This window comes from Brassica napus, chromosome A9, assembly GCF_020379485.1.
Source record: "Brassica napus cultivar Da-Ae chromosome A9, Da-Ae, whole genome shotgun sequence".
Lineage (NCBI taxonomy): Eukaryota > Viridiplantae > Streptophyta > Magnoliopsida > Brassicales > Brassicaceae > Brassica > Brassica napus.
The window spans coordinates 26454837-26481558 of record NC_063442.1 but is presented as its reverse complement, the minus strand read 5'-3'; the positions used below and the strand labels follow the sequence as shown (position 1 = coordinate 26481558).

General features: G+C 31.4%; 2 protein-coding genes and 1 long non-coding RNA gene across 3 annotated transcripts; all 3 read left to right on the top strand.

The window, feature by feature from the left end:
* The first annotated feature begins 571 nt into the window (after positions 1-571).
* LOC106349180 (UDP-N-acetylglucosamine diphosphorylase 1) lies at positions 572-4441 on the top strand. Its single transcript, XM_013789110.3, has 15 exons — positions 572-933; positions 1036-1090; positions 1177-1328; positions 2035-2074; positions 2319-2411; positions 2505-2617; positions 2697-2771; positions 2857-2896; positions 2976-3058; positions 3150-3227; positions 3318-3461; positions 3568-3635; positions 3714-3828; positions 3903-4059; positions 4149-4441. The coding sequence occupies exons 1-15, from the start codon at positions 718-720 to the stop codon at positions 4244-4246; spliced, it is 1527 nt and encodes a 508-aa protein (XP_013644564.1). The 5' UTR covers positions 572-717; the 3' UTR covers positions 4247-4441.
* An 8136-nt stretch (positions 4442-12577) lies between these two features.
* On the top strand, positions 12578-20221 carry LOC125577615. Its single transcript, XR_007316027.1, has 2 exons — positions 12578-18988; positions 19826-20221. It is a non-coding gene; the product is annotated as an uncharacterized LOC125577615 (long non-coding RNA).
* Positions 20222-21377: 1156 nt separating this feature from the next.
* On the top strand, positions 21378-26253 carry LOC106350857 (putative F-box protein At1g30925). Its single transcript, XM_048739084.1, has one exon. The coding sequence runs from the start codon at positions 25077-25079 to the stop codon at positions 25845-25847; it is 771 nt and encodes a 256-aa protein (XP_048595041.1). The 5' UTR covers positions 21378-25076; the 3' UTR covers positions 25848-26253.
* The last annotated feature ends 469 nt before the right edge of the window (positions 26254-26722 follow it).

Genomic DNA, 26722 nt, shown 5'->3' with positions numbered 1-26722 from the left:
GGATACATAGCAATCTCTACTTTTTACTATATATTTTAAAGATTGCTATCATAGAGAAACACATTGAAGTAAACTTCATTTGTATTATAATAATTCTATATTTTAGAAATACTTTATAACAAAATACATTGGAAATGGTCTAAAAAAACTTATCAGTTTGTTTCTTAAGCGTTTCAAATCCTAGCTTACTCGCTTATTTAGTTAAGGAACATTGGTGCCTTTTAATAATATTGTCTTGTAATCTCAATTAAGCTTGTTTATTTTTCATATAATTATGTTTATGAGAAACTATATTTCTGCAGCTTTAACTCTAATAATTTACTTATCTTCTGCTGATTTTATATTTTATTTTTCAATGTTTCTAATGAAATTTTTTATGATAACCAAAAAAGAAAGAAAAAGAAAATGGGGATCTAAATTTTTTAAATAATTAGAAGAAAACGAAATCTAAAACCAGGTGAGCTAGCCAGAGGAGATAAAGCCAACAAACTGTCGGAGGACTCTGACAAAATGCATGAAACTACAAAAGGGTAAACAAGTAATTGCATAAACTCCAGTTGTTTCATGTCGATTTGTTTTGTTGATTCTTTGTCTTCTTCGCCACTGTTCTTGGCTCGTGTTTAAAAACCATTCATCTTCTCTCCCCAAAATAAAAACAGACCAAACGTCTATAATCCTCATAACCTTTGTTTTAACCTGCAAGAGATCTAGAGAGAGATGAGAGACCCGTCGATGGAGAGAGAGAATGGAGCATCTGATTCAACGGCGGCGACAACAACAACGACCACGACAGAGATAACTTCTCCTCCTCCGATGAATTCACCGCGTCAAGCATTGATTGAGAGATTAAAAGATTATGGACAAGAAGATGTTTTCGCTCTTTGGGACGAGCTCTCACCGGACGAACGAGAGTTCCTTGTCAGAGACATCGAGGTGTGTCCTTCGTTAGATCAAATCTCAGATTGGTATTAATAAAAAAACACTGTTTTAGTGATACTATTTTTTTTAACTGGTTCTTGATTTGGTTATTTCCAGAGTTTGGATCTTCCAAGAATAGATCGGATCATCAGATGCTCACTTCAGTCTCAAGGTTTTCAGAAAATTTTCAACTTAAACTACATGCATTGTCTTTTTGGATTTGATAAATTTTCATACATCTATGTTTAATTTAATTAGGCTTGCCTGTGGCGGCGATAGAGCCAGTGCCGGAGAATTGGGTCTCGACGGTTGATGGAAGAAAAATGGAAGACAGAGAGAAGTGGTGGAAGATGGGATTAAAGACTATCTATGAAGGCAAACTAGGAGTGGTACTTTTGTCTGGTGGACAGGTACTTCTTGTCTTAATCTTGTGTTACCTTTTTCTTTAAATACAGCAATAATGCTACTTTTAATTAGTTTAAGTAGGTGTAATGAGAGTTGCTGATGATTCTCTTGTCGATGGGTTTTCGAATAATGCTTACCTACTTAAGATTAAGACGGCTTTTGGTGCGGTCTTTACTTTTAAATAATTTATATAATCTGAAACGGAGAAAGTGTTATTTAGGGGTTATTATAGTGGCAATCATATGAATTATTAGATACATTTATCACTGTCGGTGGGTTTTAATTTTTTTTTAGGTAAGTTGAGTAATGGCGATGTCTAGGAGGAACCTTGCTTAATTACTGTAAGAAGAAATCAAACGGATCATGAATGATCACGTGATCTGAAAAGATGCTTTTTATAGGATTCCGTATCTTTAATATATAATAAATTTTCCATATTAAGTTCCTCTGTTTCGTGTGATGTAAGGAAGGTTGAAAAATTCTGATTTTAAACATGTGAGTCGCTTGGAGGAGATTACTTCATTTAATAACTTGAGAATATGTTTCCTCTTTATGCTCTTTCTCTCGTATTGTACAAGGAAAACGAATCATGTTAATAGGTTTTAATAGATTCCGGCTCACCTTTTTCTGCCACATTGTTGTGTTTTTGTTAGTACATTCTGTAAAAGATCTGACTATTGAAAATGATTTTACTATGAAACCATATGACAGGGGACAAGACTTGGAATTTCAGACCCAAAAGGATGTTTCAGTGAGTGCTTCTTATTCTAGTTCTGCTGTACCTCTGCCCAATCTTCTTTACAGTAACAATGCTTGGAGCACTTGAAACAGTTTCTTCCTTAGAATGCACATCTTAGTTGTCATAACATCAGCTCGCCTTTTGGTTCTTTCATTCTGGATGTTTTAGAGTAGTAAGAGTATTTTGATTCCTTGACATGCACTGATTAGGCTCAAGTTACGTAACATGGTAGTTATTGACTTAAATTCCATCTCAGATATCGGACTTCCATCAGGAAAGTCGCTCTTTCAGATTCAAGCAGAGAGAATCTTGTGTATCCAAAGACTTGCTGCTCAAGTAGTGGGTGAAGGTGAGATTCATGCCTTCTTCTACATTCTAATGTATCTTGTACCATTGCAACATATCTTGAAACTCGTTGTTTAACATAATATTTTATCTTCAGGTCCAACTCGCCCAGTTACAATACATTGGTATATTATGACTAGTCCATTTACTGATGAGGCGACACGAAAATATTTTTCGAGTCACAAGTACTTTGGCCTTGAACCAGATCAAGTAAGGATATATGCTTCTTAGTTGTATTATTTTCTCCTTTCATACTGTGTCTGACCAAATGTTGATCACTTGGCTACAGATCAGTTTTTTCCAACAAGGTACTTTGCCTTGCATTTCAAAGGAAGGAAAGTTTATCATGGAGACACCTTTTAGTGTATGTACCATAATACGTTGTTCTGTCTCTCCTTTTAGCTTTGGTTAGTATTCTAGTCTTTATGAGTTTATTTACATTTTATCAGCTAGCTAAAGCTCCAGATGGTAACGGGGGAGTCTATGGAGGTATGTTTACTAATTGATTCTGGTCTTTTGCTGTCATATATTAGTTTTTTTTTGCTAATTCTGATCCAAGATTTTGCAGCTCTAAAGTCTTCAAGGTTATTAGAGGATATGGCTTCAAGGGGAATAAAATATGTGGATTGCTATGGTGTTGACAATGTCATGGTTAGTTTTCTAGCTCAGACTTGAGTCCTTATAGTTGCTTAATTTTTCTCAACTCTGTCTCTTGGATATAAAATGACATCTTGGAAAGCAGGTTCGAGTAGCTGATCCTACATTTCTAGGGTACTTTATCGATAAAGGTGCTGCTTCGGCTGCAAAAGTTGTGCGGAAGGTATCTAAGATTATACATTTTCTCTAGTTTAGGTAGAAGTCCATAATCTTTCCTGGTGACTCAAATGTGTTTTTTGTATGATAAAAACAGGCATATCCTCAAGAACAGGTTGGAGTATTTGTTAGAAGAGGAAAAGGTGGACCGTTGACTGTAGTTGAATACAGTGAGCTAGATCAGTCAATGGCTTCTGCTATTAATCAACGAACAGGGCGTCTTCAATATTGCTGGAGTAATGTAAAAACCCGTTCTCCCTCTCTCATCATCTTCTTATAAATTTCACAACTCATACCAAATTGAAAAGAGCTTATGAAACGTTTTTGTTTTACATTTTTGTCATCAGGTGTGCTTGCACATGTTCACTTTAGATTTCATTAATCAAGTCGCAACCGGCCTAGAGAAAGACAGCGTGTAAGCTCTACAAATACATTCTAAATCTCACAATCAAAACATTATATTATATGTGTAATAATGTGCTGTTTATGGCAGCTACCACTTGGCGGAGAAGAAGATACCATCTATGAATGGATACACAATGGGACTGAAACTAGAACAATTCATTTTTGATTCCTTTCTGTATGCTCCTTCAACCGCACTCTTTGAGGTAAACTATGTCGTTCATTTACACAATACATAAACTAAAAACAGATATTAAAATTTGGATTGAGCAATGTGTAGGTGTTAAGAGAAGAAGAGTTTGCGCCAGTGAAGAATGTAAATGGGTCCAATTTCGATACACCGGAAAGTGCGAGGCTTTCGGTTCTAAGGCTACACACACGTTGGGTTATAGCAGCTGGTGGTTTTCTAACACATTCTGTGCCTTTATATGCAACTGGTAAAACTCCAAAAACATATTCTCATTATAACTTTTGTTCTTTATGTGTATATATCATCTAATATGCTGCAAAACTATAATTTAATTAGGTGTTGAGGTTTCACCGTTGTGCTCGTACGCCGGAGAAAATCTTGAAGCTATTTGTCGTGGAAGAACGTTTCATGCACCTTGTGAAATCTCCCTCTAATTATTTTCTTTTTGTTTGGTATTGAAATGTCTTCTTCTTGTTCACATGATCTTTTCTTTACTTTCACTTTTTTTTGTTTTGTTTTTGCTTCCCGGCTGGTTTTTATATAAACTTAAATCTTCCCATGAGAGAGAGGACTTGGCGTTTTGTATCCATTGTAACATATCTAATGAAAGTTTATGTTGGTTTTTAAAACTTGTGTGTATAGACTATAGAATTGGTACAGTGTTTGTTTTTGGAGGCAATTGGTTGGACTGTTGTTATAAACATTTTACTGTAAAATTTAGTTTGTAAATTTTGTTGATTTATCTGTATTTAATGTAGCTGTAGAAAGTAAATGAAAAAGCAATATTTTTGCTTTAGAAGAAAAAAAAGGCTCCTACAGCCTTTTTCTTTTATTTTTTGGTTTCAGGTTTAACCACTATTTAAGCATGATTGGTAATTTATATAGTTGTAGATAGAAATTAAATCTAAAAAATTTAAACAGTCACTTGTTAAATTCCAACCAATCACCCCACTTTATCATGCAAGTCAATATCTCACTTAAGAGTCTTCAACCTATACGGTTCTGCTAAATCTAGTAGAAAAAAACTGAAACTTATTTATTTGATATATGATTGAAGATAAGCAATTCACTACATATGGCCGGGAGGAAGCTACTGCAAGAGGCTAGACACACACACACACTAGGATTTGTTGCTTCACAAGTTGGGGTTCCGAGATCTCAACACCAGCAGAGAAACAGCGGGCGATGGACAAGTCATCGTTATCCGACAAACAATTAGAAACTACGACCGACAAAAACAAATGAGTCAAAATTGGTCAAATCCTTACCAACATGAGAGACGCCATTGGAGCTAATGGGAAACATCAAAAAGAGTATCGACAGCCAAAAAAAGAAAACAAAACAACTCAGAGAAGCAAGAGAAAACAGAAGAAAAAAAAGTAAATAAAGAAGAAGGAACACAAAAAGTTTCACACTTTATAATACAAAATCCGAGGAGTAGAATGATTGCAAACAAAAAATCGATTCACATTTTAAGCAAGGATATCTTGACCCGCACATCAATCAAATATCATAATAAATTCAATTCCTCTCTCAAACACACCACCCAAATCGAGATCAATGTCCGACCTATCTAGGACTTGAGATATGTGGGCTAAGACCGACTCGAAAACCCAAAATTTTATAATTTAGCTTAAAAATTATTATTTTTCCAAATCATTATTATTATTGACATATATTTTAATATTTTAATCGAAACTCTAATAAAACAAATATAAAAATTGTTAATGTACTTTATTATTTGATCATTACAAGTGATTCATATTAAATTTTGCAAATGCATTTTCTTCTTTCATGTACAACATGTATGAAAGGTTTGACCATGTTTATCATAAATTTTATTCTTTTATATGTTTATTTATAATTTATTTTTGATTATTTAAATCTTATTAAATTTGGATTGTTTATAATATATTTTTAAAGCATACGAAAAAATAAAACATTTTTGATAAAGAATAAAAGTTTAAACTCACTTTATATTTTAAAACAAAAAAATAAAATTATTTTTTAATGAAAAATATGTATTAAAACGGTAGAAGTAACACTGATAAATTATTTTTTGAAAAGTCCAAAAAAGTCCGAAAAGTCCTATAACCCTACAAAGGTCGGGCAGAGCTTTGAATATTAGGACTAAAATATTTTCGGACCGGACCGAACTCAAATATTTACGTATTTACGGGCTTAACGAGATTAGACCGGACCGGACCAGCCCGAATTGACACCCCTAGTAGCCACTTATGTTTGTACACACTGAAACATAAAGTCACTTGTGCTCGTAAATCAACAAAATTAAATAAAATAAAAGTCGAAGAATAAGAGATCACTGAAATAATCTGTCCAGAAATCAAACCGAACCGAACGGGTCACTACAACCCAGACCATTTCGACTCGACGCATTAATAAATTTGTAACCGGATAAAACCAGACCATTTTACTCAAAAACATTTTCCAGACCAAATATCACGTTTTGTACCCTTAGAGGGAAAACATTTCATTTATCTCTGTCCAACATTTCATCTTCTCTGCTTCTTCTCTGGTTAGTAAGGAAAATATGAGTCTCAGTGTCCTTTTTCTGCATTGCATTGTTCTCTTCGTTGCTTTGAAACTTCTTATGAATCTGAGAAACATATATGTGTGTTTGTTTCTCTTGCTTGGTTCGAGTATCCGTAGATTAAATGTTTTTACTGTCACTACTATAACTAAGATTCTTTTCTTTGATGGTGGTTGTGATTGTGTTTTTTTTTGTTCGGCTAGGTTTTCATGGTCGTACCATTTTTTTTTGGTGGGGTTAGATTTTCATGGTTATGATTGTGTCTTCATTTATACCTCGCTTATATCCGTAGATTAAATGTTTTTTGTTCGGCTAGGTTTTGTGTTTGCCAATTATAATGTCCAGGTTTGTTAATTTTTAATTAACTTTTGTGCTTCTCTGTGAAGAATTTCAGATATCAAATAATGTTGACAAACTATTTCTACCTTCATCATTCACTCCAAGTCCCATGATTACTACTCTTCAGTCTCAGCTTCAATCAACTCAAGAAGAGCTTCATGCAACAAAAACAGAGCTTCAGGAGACAAAAATGTCTCAAGCACAACTGAAAAATGATCTAGAGGCACAACACTACAAGAAAACACAACATTAACGATGGCGAAATTCGTAATAAGTTTGTCGTAAAATAGACTTTACGAGGAATTAGCGAGGAAACAAGTTCTGTCGTTATTCGTTCGTCGTAACGCATGTTTCCTCGCCAATTCGTCGTAAACTAGCGAGAAAAACATTTCGTCGTAAAGACGAAGAAAAATATTCGTCGTAAAAACCACTAACCTTTCCACGTAAGGAGGACACTACATTTCCTCGTAAATACCTCGAAACTAATCCCTCGTAAATTACACGTAAACCCTTTCACGTAAAATACTCGTTAAACTTTCCTCGTAGTGTTGACGTAAAAGTTTTCCTTGTAACTTCCTCATAAACTTTTCACGTAATGTAGTCGTAATTTAGCTACGAATTTACTTCGATTTTTTATTTTCCAGAATTAAAAAATATAATAAAAATTATTTAATTATTAATAAAAATATAATTTAAAAATTAACGTGAATACGAAAATATTTTATACATAAATAAGTTTTGAATTTATAATACAACCAACGAAAAGAAAAAAAAAGAACTAAAGGTCGTTCATCGCCCGGTAGAATTCCTCACTCCTCCTCTCTACATCCGCCTCGTCATGTGTGCCAGGTGACTCGCCTGGAATGGGATTTTGTCGTCGCATGTTCCTCAACAAGGACTCCCATTCCGGATTTGTGGCCGCTACAACGTCCAAGAAGCCCTCGACTCCACCCATACGAGCTGTGAACGCATATCGCGCCGAGTCCAACTTGTTACGCAGCTGAGCGACTTCATCATCCCATCTCTGACCATAAGACGATGTCGCACTCGGAACATCGTTGACGGAACCAATCTCCAACGTACATTCTTTTTTTATTAGGGACAACCTTAAAAACAAAAAATAAATATTGTTAGTAAAATGTTAAAGTTAAATTAAATGAATAATAAAAAAAATTAAAATTTAAAAAAATTACCTCCTCGTAAATCCTATCCACTTCAAGTGTGGATAAGGTGACGGGTAATCCGTCGGTGGACTGCTGGGTCAGCTGGGTCTGGCGGTCTTCAACCCGACCAACCAAGTCGTTGAAGATCTGCTCGGACCTAGCATCTAGAAATTGGCCCGCCTTGTTTTTGTGGGTCCTCTTGTAAAGTTACAAAAGAGACGGGAGTTTTCTCGTCTCTTTGGCTTAAAACATATTTAAGAAAGTTAGAATATATATATATATATATATAAAATAATAATTAAATTAAATATTTAATTACCACTGTAAAGTGGCTGATTTGCAGCATCTAACATTTCATAAAACTTTTTTGCATCTATGTTAGGTTCTTCATCTTCATCATGACCTACAAATGCATCAACTACCATATCATGAACTCTATCATAATCTACCAGTTGCTCCTCCTGATGGTAACTATGTTCATTATGCAAATGATGATCAACCGGTTTTTCCTGAGAATTGCTATTACTACTACTATTTTCATTCTCATAATTATAACCTTCTCCATGTTGAAACCAAATATAGCAATTTGGCGTGAAACCTCTATTTATTAAATGCTTCCAAATATTTTCACGATTTGCCAATTTCGAATTATTTCATTTTCGACAAAGACACAATATCCTACCGCTTTCTTGGGCGAGCGGTGTGGAACAACCCGACCCGATTTTAAAGACATAAAGAACAACCCAACCCGGTTTTAAAAATACACAACAAAAATCGCCAAAAACAAAGCTTATTCCTCAACAGGAAAAAGAGAACTCGCGAAAACGAAACAAAAGTTGAATCTTTCTATTAAAGATTATTTAACATAAAAAAAAAACAGAACAAATCTCATCTTCCCTCTAAAGCATTAAAGTCTGACAACAGGGACATGATGAATCTCTCTTGAAGTAAGTATCTCATTAACAAAACATGTAAACTTTACATAAAAGTAAATTTAAATAACTAATTTTATTTTATTGATAAGTTTTAAAAATGTTCTTAGTAGAAAATTACTTTTGTAATATATATATATATATATATATATATATATATATATATATATATATATATATATATATTACTAAATCTGATTTGTTAGAATATTACAAATATTTTTAGAATATTTTGTTAATTGAAACTTCCATAATTTTTTGCCAAAATCATGTTTCTTATCCGTAGAAGGTACTTGCTCCACTGCATAGAACCAAGAAAAAAAAATTCATACACAGATTCTACCTCATGTAGCCGTTTGAGTATTGTCTAGATTTCGCATTCCGAGAATTTTAGAATACCTCATAAAAGTAGAAACTGCATTCTGAGAAAAAGTAGATAACTTTACAATTAGTAGAATTTGCATTGCCCATATTTAGAAATTTAATTAAAAGTAGATTGTTTCGTTCTAAGAAAAATAGATGAACTTGTTTAATCTGGAATTCAATTTTTACTAACTCATTTTTCGTAGAAGACGAAATCTACTTTAGTAGAACGTAATTTCAAATTTTAATTTATCAAGTTTTTTCAACAAAAAAAAGAATACCAGTTTGTGTATACGGACCAATGTTCCAATCTTGATGCCCAAAGAACTTTTCATCAACTAGCTTTACACCTACAAAGTGACGTACGTGTCTCGAGCATTTTACAGGCTCAAGATAAACATATTAATATTTTACTACAAACTTTTTATGAAAATCTAATTAATATACCAATAACAATATATAAAACCATTTTATATGCACTAGTTTTAGCGAAGAGATAAAATTAGATTAGTAAGAAAATTATCATAAAATTATATAGGTAATTGCAAACATCTTCATCATTTATATATATTAACTGAAATATATACAGTTTACATGTCAAGTTATAAGTGATAAACTGATATAAAAATGTAAAAAGAAAATATTAACCAATAAAATATTTGATAAAATATGGTTAAAACAAAAGAAAATATTAGTAAAAAGTCATCAAATGGTTTCAATTTTAAACGGATAAATTGTAGAAGAAGAATCTGTTTCGACTTTGGTATATCCGAACACTAGGAAACATTTTTCATCACTACCAATCTGAACTTGCGTGGGCATACGAAGAAACCACTTTTTAGATACATGCAAAGTAAATAGATTCCAGTAGTGCATGAACACGTTCATCTAACATATATAGTAAATCAATATGTGTAATTTCTTTGTTAAACAATATGTGTAATGACTTCATAAATGATTCAGTTCATTTAGAATATATATTTTATATCTTTCCCAAAATATTAAGAGAACAGCGATAAGATTAAATAACACGTATCACTCTATGACTGATCATTTCAATATAACGTCTACTGTTTTTTTTTTTGAAACTTATGATGGTTCTTGTTTTTAATATAACTTATATAGATAGAAGAAATAATCTTATAGAAGTTTAAATATAATTTTGGAAAATGACCAAATACAATGAATATCAGTCTATTTCTATTGAAAATTGAAAAATGCCACAAGGTAAAAATCTTGTATGTAATCGCATTTTACAGAGTCGTATCAAGTATATACAAAACAAGTATTAATATCTAAGCAAGTATAGTAGTTAATATCATAATAAAAAATGTTAAAATAAAATAGCAAAGTCAAATACGAAATATATTATCATACATCCTCTCTGACAACTCACCATTTAAGTTGTAAGCCACACAGATTAAAGAAGATATGGTTACCTTTTGCTCTTAAATTCGTAATGTTTATGCTAGGCTGTTTTTCAACTCAACTCTCCTTTATTTACAGAAATTAGGTAAATAGTTCTAAAACCGTCAACATTAATAAAAACCACTTTGCATTTTCATACATGTATCAAAAAATTTAAGATTCCGTATTTTCTCGTTTTTGCTCACACATATCACCATGTCCTTATATCTCTATATAACAACAGAATTAATGAACATCTCCGAACAACCCAAAGAGAAAATCTATCATACCTAAACACATGAGATATAAAGATATGGAGACTGTAGTGGTGATTGTGGGAGTTGGACCAGCTGGTTTAGCAACATCTGTTTATCTAAGCCAACACTCAATCCCAAACGTGATCCTCAAGAAAGAAGACATCTATGCATCACTTGGGAAGAACTGGGCTTATGATCAACTCAAACTTCACTTAGCTAACAAAATTTGTGGGCTTCCTTTCGTGATGCATGGTTCCAATCTTCATGCCCAAAGAACTTTTCATCAACTAACTTTACACCTACAAAGTGACGTACGTGTCTCTAGCATTTTACGGACTCAAGATAAACATATTAATATTTTACAACAAACTTTTTATAAAAATCTAATTAATATACCAATAAAAATATATAAAACCATTTTATATGCACTAGTTTTAGCGAAGAGATAAAATTAGATTAGTAAGAAAATTTTCATAAAATTATATAGGTGATTGCGAACATCTTCATCTTTTATATATGCTAACTGAAATATATACAGTTTACATGTCAAGTTATAAGTGATAAACTAATATAAAAGTGTAAAAAAAATATTAACCAATAAAATATTTGCTAAAATATAGACAAAAGAAAATATTAGTAAAATGTCATCAAATGTCTAGCCATACATCCATTTTCATTTCTCTTCTCGTGCGACCTAACTCTCACACTTATTTGTTTTTTTTATTTAACATTAATTAAAGCAACTAACTTTTCCGATTGTCTCAATTTTTAAACAGATAAGTTGTAGAAGAAGAATCTGTTTCGACTTTCGTATATCCGAACATTAGGAAACATTTTTCATCACTACCAATCTGAACTTGCGTGGGCATACGAAGGAACCATTTCTTGGATACATGCAAAGTAAATAGATTCCAGTAGTGCATGAACACGTTCATCTAACGTATATAGTAAATCAATATGTGTCATTTCTTTGATAAACAATATGTGTAATAACTTCATAAATGATTCAGTTCATTTAGAATATATATTTTATAACTTTTCCAAAATATTAAGAGAACAGCGATAAGACTAAATAACACATATCACTCTATGACTGATCATTTCAATATAACGTCTACTGTTTTTTTTTTCTTTTGAAATTTATAATGGTTCTTGTTTTTAATATAATTTATATAGATTGAAGAAACAATCTTATAGAATTTTAAATATAATTTTGGAAAATGACCAAATACAAAGAATATCAGTATTCTATTTCTATCAATAATTGAAAAATGCCACAAGTTAAAAACCCTGTATGTAATCGCATTTTACAAAGTCTTAGTTGAGTTTTGTATGTTGATGACAAAAAAAATCGCATTTTAAAGATGACTGTATTAATTTTACAATAAATATGACACTAATATTATTTTTTACTGCGAACTTAGATAGTCAAGTTAATTAGTAACTATTTTAAACATATGCCTTTATTTTTAATTAATTAACTGTAAATATAAAATAATGGGTGTCAGTAAAATCTTAAGAAAATTTGGTCAATTTTGTTAAAAAAATTATTTTTTAGAACTTTAGTATTCATCCACTTACATACTCTATTTGTATTTCAAAATTAAATAAAGAATGTCAAAATAATAAATATTTTCAGATTTTTTATTGGCTAGTTTTATCAAGTATACACAAAACAAGTATTAATATCTAAGCAAGTATAGTAGTTAATATCATAATCAAAAATGTTAAAATCAAATAGCAAAGTCAAATACGAAATATATTATCATACATCCTCTCTGACAACTCACCATTTAAGTTGTAAGCCACACATATTAATGAACATATGGTTACATTTGTTACATTTTGCTCTTAAATTCGTAACGTTTATGCTAGACTGTTTTTCAACTGAACTCTCCTTTATTTACAGAAATTAGGTACATAGTTCCAAAACTGTCAGCACTAATAAAAACCACTTTGCATTTTCTTACTTAAGTGTAAGAATTTTTAAGATTCCGTATTTCCTCGTTTTTGCTCACACATATCACCATGTCCTCATATCTCTATATACAACAGAATTAATGAACATCTCTGAACAATCCAAAGAGAAAATCTATCATACATAAACACACAAGATATATAGATATGGAGACTGCAGTGGTGATTGTGGGAGCTGGACCAGCTGGTTTAGCAACATCTGTTTATCTAAGCCAACACACAATCCCAAACGTGATAATCAAGAAAGAAGACATCTATGCATCACTTGGGAAGAAATGAGCTTATGATCAACTCAAACTTCACTTAGCTAACAAAATGTGCGAGCTTCCTTTCATTATGCACGGTCCCAATCTTCATGCCCAAAAAACATTTCATCAACTAGCTTTACACCTGCAAAGTGACGTACGTGTCTCTAGCATTTTACGGGCTCAAGATAAACATATTAGTATTTTACTACAATTTTTTTTATGAAAATCTATTTAATATATCAATAAAAATATATAAAACCATTTTATATGCACTAGTTTTAGCGAAGAGATAAAATTAGATTAGTAAGAAAATTATCATAAAATTATATAGGTGATTGCGAACATCTTCATCTTTTATATATGTTAACTGAAATATATACAGTTTACATGTCAAGTTATAAGTGATAAACTAATATTAAAATGTAAAAAGAAAATATTAACCAATAAAATATTTGATAAAATATGGTTAAAACAAAAGAAAATATTAGTAAAAAGTCATCAAATGTCTAGCCATACATCTATTGTCTTTTACTGCAAACGTAGATAGTCAATTTAATTAGTAACTATTTTAAACATATGCCTTTATTTTTAAGTAATTCACTCTAAATATAAAGTAATGGGTGTCACTAAATTTCTTTGAAAATTTGGTCAATTTTGTTAAAAAAATTATTTTTTGGAACTTTAAAAGTCATCCACTTACATACTTGATTTTTATTTCAAAATTAAATAAAGAATGTCAAAATAATAAATATTTTCAGATTTTTATTGGCTAGTCTTATTAAGTAGATACAAAAAAAGTATTAATATCTAAGCAAGTATAGTAGTTAATATCATAATAAAAAATGTTAAAATAAAATAGCAAAGTCAAATACGAAATATAATATCATACATCCTCTCTGACAAATCACCATTTAAGTTGTAAACCACGCATGGTTACATTTGTTATCTTTTGCTCTTAAATTCATAACGTTTATGCTAGGCTGTTTTTCAACTGAACTCTACTTTATTTACAGAAATTAGGTACATAGTTTCAAAACCGCCATCACTAATAAAAACCACTTTGCATTTTCTTTCAAGTGTCAAAAGTTTTAAGATTCCATATTTTCTCGTTTTTGCTCACACATATCACCATGTCCTCATATCTGTATATAAGAACAGAATTAATGAACATCTCTGAACAACCCAAAGAGAAAATCTATCATACCTAAACACACGAGTTATATAGATATGAGACTGTAGTGGTGATTGTGGGAGCTGGACCAGCTGGTTTAGCAACATCTGTTTATCTAAGCCAACACTCAATCCCAAATGTGATCCTCAAGAAAGAAGACATCTATGCATCACATGGGAAGAAATGCGCTTATGATCAACTCAAACTTCACTTAGCTAACAAAATTTGCGAGCTTCCTTTCATGATGCACGGTCCCAATGTTCCAATCTTCATATCCAAAGAACTTTTCATCAACTAGCTTTACACCTACAAAGTGACGTACGTGTCTCTCGCATTTTACGGGCTCAAGATAAACATATTAATATTTTACTACAAACTTTTTATGAAAATCTAATTAATATACCAATAAAAATATATAAAACCATTTTATATGCTCTAGTTTTAGCGAAGAGATAAAATTAGATTAGTAAGAAAATTATCATAAAATTATATAGGTGATTGCGAACATCTTCAGCATTTATATATATTAACTGAAATATATATAGTTTACATGTCAAGTTATAAGTGATAAACTAATATAAAAATGTAAAAAGAAAATATTAACTAATAAAATATTTGCTAAAATATGGACAAAACAAAAGAAAATATTAGTAAAAACTCAGTAAATGTCTAGCCATACATCCATTTTCATTTCTCTTTTCGTGCGACCTAACTCTCACACTTGTTTGTTTCTTTTATTTAACATTAAAGCAACTAACATTTTCGATGGTTTCAATTTTCAAACGGATAAGTTGTAGAAGAAGAATCTGTTTCGACTTTCGTACCAATCTGAACTTGCGTGGGCATACGAAGAAACCATTTTTCGGATACATGCAAAGTAAATAGATTCCAGTAGTGCATGAACACGTTCATCTAACGTATATAGTAAATCAATATGTGTCATGTCTTTGTTAAACAGTATGTGTAATGACTTCATAAATGATTCAGTTCAGTTAGAATATATATTTTATAACTTTCCCAAAATATTAAGAGAACAGCGATAAGACTAAATAACACGTATCACTCTATGACTGATCATTTCAATATAACGTCTACTGTTTGTTTTTTTGAAACCTATAATGGTTCTTGTTTTTAATATAACTTATATAGATAGAAGAAATAATCTTATAGAATTTTATATTTAGTTTTGGAAAATGACAAAATACAAAGAATATCAGTCTATTTCTATTGATAATTTAAAAATGCCACAAGGTAAAAACCCTGTATGTAATTGCATTTTACAGAGTCTTAGTTGAGTTTCTATGTTGATGACAAAAAAAATCGCATTTTAAAGATGACTGTAGTTGTTTTACAATAAATATGACACTAATATTGTCTTTTACTGCGAACTTAGATAGTCAAGTTAATTAGTAACTAATCTAAACATATTCCTTTATTTTTAAGTAATTCACTGTAAAAATAAAATAATGGGTGTCAGTAAAAGTTTAAGAAAATTTGGTCAATTTTGTTAAAAAAATTATTTTTTAGAAGTTTAGTAGTCGTCCACTTACATACTTGATTTGTATTTCTAAATTAACTAAAGAATGTCAAAATAATAAATCTTTTCAGATTATTTATTGGCTAGTCTTATCAAATATATACAAAACAAGTATTAATATTTAAGCAAGTATAGTAGTTAATATCATAATCAAAAATGTTAAAATAAAATAGCAAAGTCAAATACGAAATATATTATCATACATCCTCTCTCACAACTCACCATTTAAGTTGTAAGCCACACATGGTTAAATTTGTTACCTGTTGCTCTTAAATTCGTAACGTTTATGCTAGGCTATTTCTCAACTGAACTCTCTTTTATTTACAGAAATTAGGTACATAGTTTCAAAACCGCCAGCACTAATAAAAATCACTTTGCATTTTCTTACAAGTGTCAAAAGTTTTAAGATTCCGTATTTCCTCGTTTTTGCTCACACATATCACCATGTCCTCATATCTTTATATAAGAATATAATTAATGAACATCTCTGAACAACCCAAAGAGAAAATCTATCATACCTAAACACACGAGATATATAGATATGGAGACTGTAGTGGTGATTGTGGGAGCTGGACCAGCTGGTTTAGCAACATCTGTTTATCTAAGCCAACACTCAATCCCAAATGTGATCCTCAAGAAAGAAGACATCTATGCATCACATGGGAAGAAATGCGCTTATGATCAACTCAAACTTCACTTAGCTAACAAAATTTGCGAGCTTCCTTTCATGATGCACGGTCCCAATGTTCCAATCTTCATATCCAAAGAACTTTTCATCAACTAGCTTTACACCTACAAAGTGACGTACGTGTCTCTAGCATTTTACGGGCTCAAGATAAACATATTAATATTTTACTACAAACTTTTTATGAAAATCTAATTAATATACCAATAAAAATATATAAAACCATTTTATATGCTCTAGTTTTAGCGAAGAGATAAAATTAGATTAGTAAGAAAATTATCATAAAATTATACAGGTGATTGCGAACATCTTCATCATTTATATATGTTAACTGAAATATATATAGTTTACATGTCAAGTTATAAGTGATAAACTAATATAAAAATGTAAAAAAAAATATTAACCAATAAAATATTTCCTAAAATATGGACAAAACAAAAGAAAATATTTGTAAAAAGTCATCAAATGTCTAGCCATACATCCATTTCAATTTCTCTTCTCGTGCGACCAAACTCTCACACTTGTTTGTTTCTTTTATTTAACATTAAAGCAACAAACTTTTTCGATGGTTTCAATTTTCAAACGGATAAGTTGTAGAAGAAGAATCTGTTTCGACTTTCGTATATCGGAAGATTAGGAAACGTTTTTCATCACTACCAATCTGAACTTGCGTGGGCATACGAAGAAATCATTTTTTGGATACATGCAAAGTAAATAGACTCCAGTAGTGCATGAACACGTTCATCTAACGTATATAGTAAATCAATATGTGTCATGTCTTTGTTAAACAATATGTGTAATGACTTCATAAATGATTCAGTTCATTTAGAATATATATTTTATAACTTTCCCAAAATATTAAGAATACATCGATAAGACTAAATAACACGTATCACTTTATGACTAATCATTTCAATATAACGTCTACTGTTTTTTTTTTTGAAACTTATAATGGTTCTTGTTTTTAATATAACTTATATAGATAGAAGAAATAATCTTATAGAATTTTATATTTAGTTTTGGAAAATGACAAAATACAAAGAATATCAGTCTATTTCTATTGATAATTGAAAAATGCCACAAGGTAAAAACCATGTATGTAATCGCATTTTACAGAGTCGTAGTTGAGTTTCTATGTTGATGACAAAATAAAATCGCATTTTAAAGATGACTGTAGTAGTTTTACAATAAATATGACACTAATATTGTCTTTTACTGCAAACGTAGATAGTCAAGTTAATTAGTAACTATAATAAACATATTCCTTTATTTTTAAGTAATTCACTGTAAAAATAAAATAATGGGTGTCAGTAAAATTTTAAGAAAATTTGGTCAATTTTGATAAAAAAAAATTATTTTTTAGAAGTTTAGTAGTCATCCACTGACATACTTGATTTGTATTTCAAAATTAAATAAAGAATGTCAAAATAATAAATATTTTCAGATTCTTTATTGGCTAATCTTATCAAGTATATACAAAACAAGTATAAATATCTAAGCAAGTATAGTAGTTAATATCATAATCAATAATGTTAAAATTAAATAGCAAAGTCAAATACGAAATATATTATCATACATCCTCTTTGACAACTCACCATTTAAGTTGTAAGCCACGCATGGTTAAATTTGTTACCTTTTGCTCTTAAATTAGTAACGTTTATGCTAGGCTATTTCTCAACTGAACTCTCCTTTATTTACAGAAATTAGGTACATAGTTTCAAAACCGTCAGCACTAATAAAAACCACTTTGCATTTTCTTACAAGCGTCAAAAGTTTTAAGATTCCGTATTTCCTTGTTTTTGCTCACACATATCACCATGTCCTCATATCTTTATATAAAAACAGAATTAATGAACATCTCCGAACAACCCAAAGAGAAAATCTATCATACCTTAACACACGAGATATATAGATATGGAGACTGTAGTGGTGATTGTGGGAACTGGACCAGCTGTTTAGCAACATCTGTTTATCTAAGCCAACAATCAATCCCAAACATGATCCTCAAGAAAGAAGACATCTACGCATCACTTGGGAAGAAATGAGCTTATGATCAACTCAAACTTCACTTAGCTAACAAAATTTGCGAGCTTCCTTTCATGATGCACTGTCCCAATGTTCCAATCTTCATGCCCAAAGAACTTTTCATTAACTAGCTTTACACCTACAAAGTAACGTACGTGTCTCTAGCATTTTACGGGCTCAAGATAAACATTAGAGGTGTCAAAATGGGTTTAAATTAATGGATTGATCCAAACCAAACCAATCCATGGTTTTAATGAGTCAATAATTTGGATGTTAATGGATTAATGGTTTTTATGGGCTAATGAGTTTAGTGAGTTGGATTCATATTGGTTTGGATAAAAATGGGTTTATGGATTATCCAATCCAACCCAGTTTTTCTCACATAATTCCTCTCATTTTTTTTTCGTTTCTCGCTAGCGAACGCTTTGATCTCTGTTCAACACATACACCATTGGCATTGATCACCACATCAATCACACCTTTTGGGTCATTGGTCACAACACAACAACGTCACCTTCGTTGTGAGTCAAAGTCTATTTTCCTTCAATTTAGCCTTTTTGGGTCATTGATTTTGTTGATTTATGATCGATTGAAGTGTATTTTCTGGGTTTGATTTGATCTATCGACAAACTCGTTAGTTTAGAAGAGACTCCATTGACTCTAAGATATTTCAGATCAATTGAAGCTTAATATCTTAATCTGATTGCGTCATTTCTTTTAGGTTCTCACCGTTTGATCTACTTGTTGAACGGAGAGATCTGTGTTGTTTGCTTCTGTGTTTGGTTTGATTTTGGGTGTTTTTCGTTTGATCATTCTTTTGATTTAGATAACATTCATGATTCGGGTGTTTTTGTTTGGTCATTCTTATGGGTTTTGGGTTGATTCTGTGTTTGGTTTTGATTATGGCTCAGCTCTAGTTTATTAAGGTAAGTGCACTTGACTCTTTAAATTGTTACAGTGTCTCTTCAAAGTTTTTGTAGCTGCTCTTGCAAAGCGAATCTGAGATTTGTAGCTTTTGGAATTTAGTTTGGTTGGAGCTTGGAGAAATACTCACGAGACTTGCTTAGATTTTATTTAAGTTCTTATGTGTGCTAAAGGGTGATAGCAAGGACGTACATATGATCTTTTGTTGGTCTTATTGGTTTGCTAAGATTGTTGTATGTGCTGGTCTTGCTGAGGGTTGACTTTTGGGGTTGTCAACTTTATGGGTTGCACTAAACCAGACTAGTTTATGTCTAACAACCGCTATATCACTTTTTGTTCACCAGAGCTTGATCTCTGAATTCTTGACTTGTCTTAGTTTTGGTTGTTGCCAGTGTTATCAGCTTTTTTGAATGATCTGTGGACCATTCTTACAGGTTCAGGAAGGCTAAGGCGTTGTTCACAGTTCTTGGAACGCTCATCAATACCAGGGGATGATGCTGCTACTGATTTGAGATCTAATGAATGGGAGGTTGTTCCTGATATATGGAGATCATCTGCGGATAAGTACGGTGACAGAGTTGATGTGCTTGATCCCTTTCGTATGGTTTCGTTTTCATCTGTTTGTAAAGTGTTGGAATGTTTCTACCATAACAAGTTTAAAAAAAAAGCCTTTCACAAAGACTTTAAAGCTAGTCTAATGAAGATACTCTGTTTTATTTTTTATGTTTTATAATTTTGTTAGTTTTTTTTTTTACTTTTAAATTTGCATAATCAAATTTTAGACAGTGTTAGTAATATTTTTATTTAAAATTTACAAAATTATTTACTTATTTTGATTGATTTGTAATATTGATAATATGTAATAGTGAGTCAACTCATTAAAACCATTAACCCATTAATTTAAATGAGTTATGGATTGATCCAAACCATTAACTAAATGGATTGGGTTTATCCATAGTCCATAAGAGAATGGGTTCATATGGATATGGGTTGGTTTGAGTTGGATTATCCATTTTGACACCTCTAATAAACATATTAATATTTTACTACAAACTTTTTATGAAAATCTAATTAATATACCAATAAAAATATATAAAACCATTTTATATGCACTAGTTTTAGCGAAAAGATAAAATTATATTAGTATGAAAATTATCATAAAATTATATAGGTGATTGCGAACATCTTCATCATTTATATATATTAACTGAAATATATATAGTTTACATGTCAAGTTATAAGTGATAAACTAATATAAAAATGTAAAAAAGAAAATATTAACCAATTAAATATTTGCTAAAATATGGACAAAACAAAAAAAATATTAGTAAAAAGTCATCAAATGTCTAGCCATACATATATTTTCATTTCTCTTTTCGTGCGACCTAACTCTCACACTTGTTTGTTTCTCTTATCTATACTATTAAAGCAAGATCATATTGTCTTTTTTACCTTAACATGTCATTTCCTTTACTAACGTTGCATGTTTCATAAGGGCAATCAAGTAATATTAATAACACCTCTATATTGGATCATTATTTTCGGATCCAGCCCACATCAGATCTTTCTTGGGCCCTTTGGGCCGATTATGAAATCAGATCCAATTCTCACATTTTTTTTTCTTTGGGCCATTGGGTCCAAGTTCAAATAATTTTTTTTTCAACTATTCTTAATTATTATTTTTTCTTTTCTTAATATAATTTAAGCATTCATAAAAATTATTGATTTTTTTCATTGAAAAGTATAAATCTTTATTAAAAGTATATAATTTTTTTAATTAAAATATTAACCAGATAATAAAATTAATTTATCAGAGTTATACCAACTTAATTCATTAAAGAAATAAAGTTTAATTTTTTAAATATAAATAGTCATTTAAAATAAAATACGATAAATAATGATAAAATTTTAAGTTTTTTTTATAAAATAAAATACAAATATATGAAAATGTGACATTTAATAAATATTTGTCAATTGAAAAAAAAGTAATAATAAACCCGCGCTTTGAAAGCGCGGATCAAAATCTAGTTTAACATTAAAGCAACTAACTTTTTCGATGGTTTCAATTTTCAAACGGATAAGTTGTAGAATAAGAATATGTTTCGACTTTCGTATATCCGAACATTAGGAAACGTTTTTCATCACTACTAATCTGAACTTGCATGGGCATACGAAGAAACCATTTTTTGGATACATGCAAAGTAAATAGATTCCAGTAGTGCATGAACACGTTCATCTAACGTATATAGTAAATCAATATGTGTTATGTAAATCAATATGTGTTATGTCTTTGTTAAACAATATGTGTAATGACTTCATAAATGATTCAGTTCATTTAGAATATATATTTTATAACTTTCCCAAAATATTAAGAGAACAGCGATAAGACTAAAAAACACGTATCACTCTATGACTGATCATTTCAATATAACGTCTACTGTTTTTTTTTTTTGAAACTTATATTGGTTTTTGTTTTTAATATAACTTATATGGATAGAAGAAATAATCTTATAGAATTTTATATTTAGTTTTGGAAAATGACAAAATACAAAGAATATCAGTCTATTTCTATTGATAATTGTAAAATGCCACAAGATAAAAACCATGTATGTAATCGCTTTTTACAGAGTCTTAGTTGAGTTTCTATGTTGATGACAAAACAAAATCGCATTTTAAAGATGACTGTAGTAGTTTTACAATAAATATGACACTAATATTGTCTTTTACTGTGAACTTAGATAGTCAATTTAATTAGTAACTATTCTAAACATATTCCTTTATTTTTAAGTAATTCACTGTAAAAATAAAATAATGGGTGTCAGTAAAATTTTAAGATAATTTGGTCAATTTTGTTAAAAAAAATTATTTTTTAGAAGTTTAGTAGTCATCCACTTACATACTTGATTTGTATTTCAAAATTAAATAAAGAATGTCAAAATAATAAATATTTTCAGATTCTTTATTGGCTAGTCTTATCAAATATATACAAAACAAAGATTAATATCTAAGCAAGTATAGTAGTTAATATCATAATCAATAATGTTAAAATTAAATAGCAAAGTCAAATACGAAATATATTATCATACATCCTCTTTGACAACTCACCATTTAAGTTGTAAGCCACGCATGGTTAAATTTGTTACCTTTTGCTCTTAAATTCGTAACGTTTATGCTAGGCTATTTCTCAACTGAACTCTCCTTTATTTACAGAAATTAAGTACATAGTTTCAAAACCGTCAGCACTAATAAAAACCACTTTGCATTTTCTTACAAGCGTCAAAAGTTTTAAGATTCCGTATTTCCTTGTTTTTGCTCACACATATCACCATGTCCTCATATCTTTATATAAAAACAGAATTAATGAACATCTCCGAACAACCCAAAGAGAAAATCTATCATACCTTAACACACGAGATATATAGATATGGAGACTGTAGTGGTGATTGTGGGAACTGGACCAGCTGTTTAGCAACATCTGTTTATCTAAGCCAACACTCAATCCCAAACATGATCCTCAAGAAAGAAGACATCTACGCATCACTTGGGAAGAAATGAGCTTATGATCAACTCAAACTTCACTTAGCTAACAAAATTTGCGAGCTTCCTTTCATGATGCACTGTCCCAATGTTCCAATCTTCATGCCCAAAGAACTTTTCATTAACTAGCTTTACACCTACAAAGTGACGTACGTGTCTCCAGCATTTTACGGGCTCAAGATAAACATATTAATATCTTACCACAAACTTTTTATGAAAATCTAATTAATATACCAATAAAAATATATAAAACCATTTTATATGCACTAGTTTTAGCGAAGAGATAAAATTAGATTAGTAAGAAAATTATCATAAAATTATATAGGTGATTGCGAACATCTTCATCATTTATGTATGTTAACTGAAATATATACAGTTTACATGTCAAGATATAAATGATAAACTAATATAAAAATGTAAAAATAAAATATTAACCAATAAAATATTTGCTAAAATATGGACAAAACAAAAGAAAAATTAGGAAAAAGTCATCAAATGTCTAGCTATACATCCATTTTCATTTCTCTTCTCGTGCGACCTAACTCTCACACTTGAAATTCTAATAAAAATTGCTGCGGAAAAAGATGCTGAAGGAAGAGAGCAAACAAAATATTGAGACAAAACTTAATTAGAAACATGGAAGAGAAGAGAATAAGAAAAGATAAACCACCGGCGGCGATTTTAAATCTCTGGTTTCGTTCAGTGGCCAGCCTAACGATGTCACGCAAATGAGAAAATGGAGATTGCGTTCTGCATCTTTGGCTGTGTTTAGTATGAGGATTCAAGAAGAAGAATGGTGAAGGCGTGGAAGAAAAACTGACATGACCATAGTGTTTCTTCCGACGATGATACCATGTCTTCTCAAGATCCTAAACCCAAGAAGATCGACCAACTCTGGGCAGAAATAATGTTACCTTTTCTTTGAACTTTAATGAAAATTTTCCTTTCATTCTGAATTGACAGGAAAAAAAATATAGTTTTGGTAGTCCCCTTTTTGCAAACGACATATCATGCTCTGTATTGGACGCTGAGATTTTGGTAAAATATGGAACATGTCCTCCTAAATAATACTAAGAATCTAATTTATCTGTTGTCCTTCTCACAAATAATTTACCTTCTCGGGTTGTTCTGGGCTTCACAACAGTTCAATGGGATAGTGCTATCTACGAACGAGAAAGTAACTGAGACTAAAAAGGAGGACAGGAGGACTACTTTTTCTAAAGATTAAGCTGAACTGATTGTAGAAGCAGGAAACCGAATTGAAATAATATCTTTCTTTAACTCTGAATAACTCGGATAGAAACTGAGAAGAAAACTGTTTTAAGAAATGGACATTGAGTCGAAATACAATAACTTTCCTTAACTCTGAATATTCGTTTTGTAGTGAGACTAAATTGTACGAATATCGAGTCTCAGGATACAACCATGTCAGACGATTCACGCTTCACTCATGAATGCCCTAACGAACTAATATCTACGAAACACTCTCTAAACTTACGCTTTAGAGTTTTGATGGTATTTTTGCTGTGAAAACTTGAGAAATGAATAAGGAGGAAAGGCCATATTTAAAGAGAAGGAGAAGACCCACTTTCCGCAACAACTGATGCATGTGGATGAGAATCTCGCGGAGATCGAGAGAAGTTGAGTTGCGAAACTTATTCTTTAAGAGTCGGTTCTTAATTTTTTTAGTTGAAAGTTAAAAGAGGGGGTTCTTATATTCCGCTAAGAGCTCCACCCTAAGAATCCCCTTTAATCATGCTCTTAGGTTCTCTCCCCCTAGTCCCTAGTCCCTACCCTAAGGATCATGAATAAGGGAGGAGAAATCTCAGATTCCATCCCGAACGATCTCATCGTCAAGATATTCTCTAGACTGCCTGCAAAGTCAGCTTCGTGGTTTCGAAGTTATGGTATTCATGCTTCACCGTTCATATTTCACAGAGCTGTTTTTGACCAGTTCACGGACTCGCCCACGTCTCTTATTTGTCTTCGAACTAGATACTAAATTCAGCTTCTTCTCATAGCCCCAGCTTCAGAATCCATATAAGAAGTCTTCTCTTGTAGCCCCGGTCGGTATATATATGATACTTTGATGGCTTCACCTCTGGTTTGATCTATTTCTGTAGTATGTATTTCTCGTAAAAGAGTGGTATGGAGAGTTCAAAGCCTGTGATATTTAACCCTAGTACGCAACACTATGTTAGCTTACCTAAACCGAGAAGGAGACACTGCAAATACTTGGGAATCTTTTTAGGGTTTGATCCGATTGACAATCGATTCAAGGTATTATGGATCAGGATGACTGGTAAATCTACTTATAAAATTCTGACATTAGGAACTGGGGAAATGAGGTGGAGGAATATCCAATCCCCCTTGAACCATGAGGCTTATAAACCATCTATATGCATCAATGGGGTTTTGTATTACTTAGCTCTAGCTTTAAGCTCGAGTGATTCGTCTCATGCTCCTGTGTTAGTTTGCTTTGATGTTAGGTCTGAGAAATTAAAGTTTATTGACGCAGAGTTCTTTGCTTATTTTCGTACTAAATTTATAAACTACAAAGGTAGATTTCGTGTGTCTCAATGGAAGAATGATGTTGATGGCAATATCGCTGAGTTGCGTGTGTGGGTCTTACAGGATATAGAGAAACAGAAATGGTCCAAAAATGTCTACACTTTGCCGGCTATTAGTGAACTTGTTGGTGTCGCCGGAGCAACATCTACAGGTGATATTGTTTTGTCGATGGGATATCGTACATCTAAACCATTTTATGTTTCCTACTTCAATCTCGAAAGGAACACTCTCCAGAGTGTTGAAATCCAAGGTTTTGGAGAATGCAGTGATGAGGATAGATATAGCGTTTCTGTGTTCGTGGACTATGTAGAGGATCTTAATCTCAATGATGCAAAGTACTTCAATTAGTCGATTCAAGGCCAAAACCACAAAGAAAACTCTGCAACTATGCTCCATCTTTGAAGAACAAGCAGCCGACAACCTTCCTGCTGAACAAGTACAAATTATTATTAGCAAAGTTATAATGAGGACATGTGCTGATTTGTTGTTCGCTAATCGGATCTTGGAGGCCAAGTGACATTCTTGTATAACAAGTGTCTCGCTGTTTTTGGCTGTGATTTCTCATTTACAGGTTTGGTATGAGCTGTTTTGTTCTTTCTGGTTATAATTGTGGTGCTACTTAGGAATTGGGAGAAAAGTAGCAAACTAGTGTTTGTTTTATCTTTACATTGCGCTTCCTATAACTCGTTTTTTCATGTTATAATGTTTTTAAAACGTTCATTTAAGACCTCTATAATATTCTTGTTTTTTTTTACTTTGTTTATATGAAATTACTAGAGAAAAATAACCACCGTCTCAAATCTCCTACTTGAAAAATCTCATCATAATTATTGGATATTTAAAGCTGGAAGAAACATGTTTCATGTGATATATATTTTGTAGACAACATTTGCTAAGTTTTTCTTCACGTGTGGGAACTTGGATAACCAAAAAATGCTAGAAACTACACCAACATTGAAGTTCCACATCTACTCGAGAGCATGGTACTTAAAGGGTACAATTCCAAAGTGATATTCTCCACAAAGCTCATAAAAGGATGTTTCAACCTGAGAAATATCCGAAAGCCATTAGGGTTATGGAGAGTCTCGAGAAACTCGGCTAGCCTGATGTCTTCGCTTATAATGTTTTGATTAATGTGGTTTGTAAGATGAGTTGAATTGATGATTCTACAAAAGTTCTCGATAGGTTGGTGAGAGTTTCTCCAAAACGTGTGAATACTATGT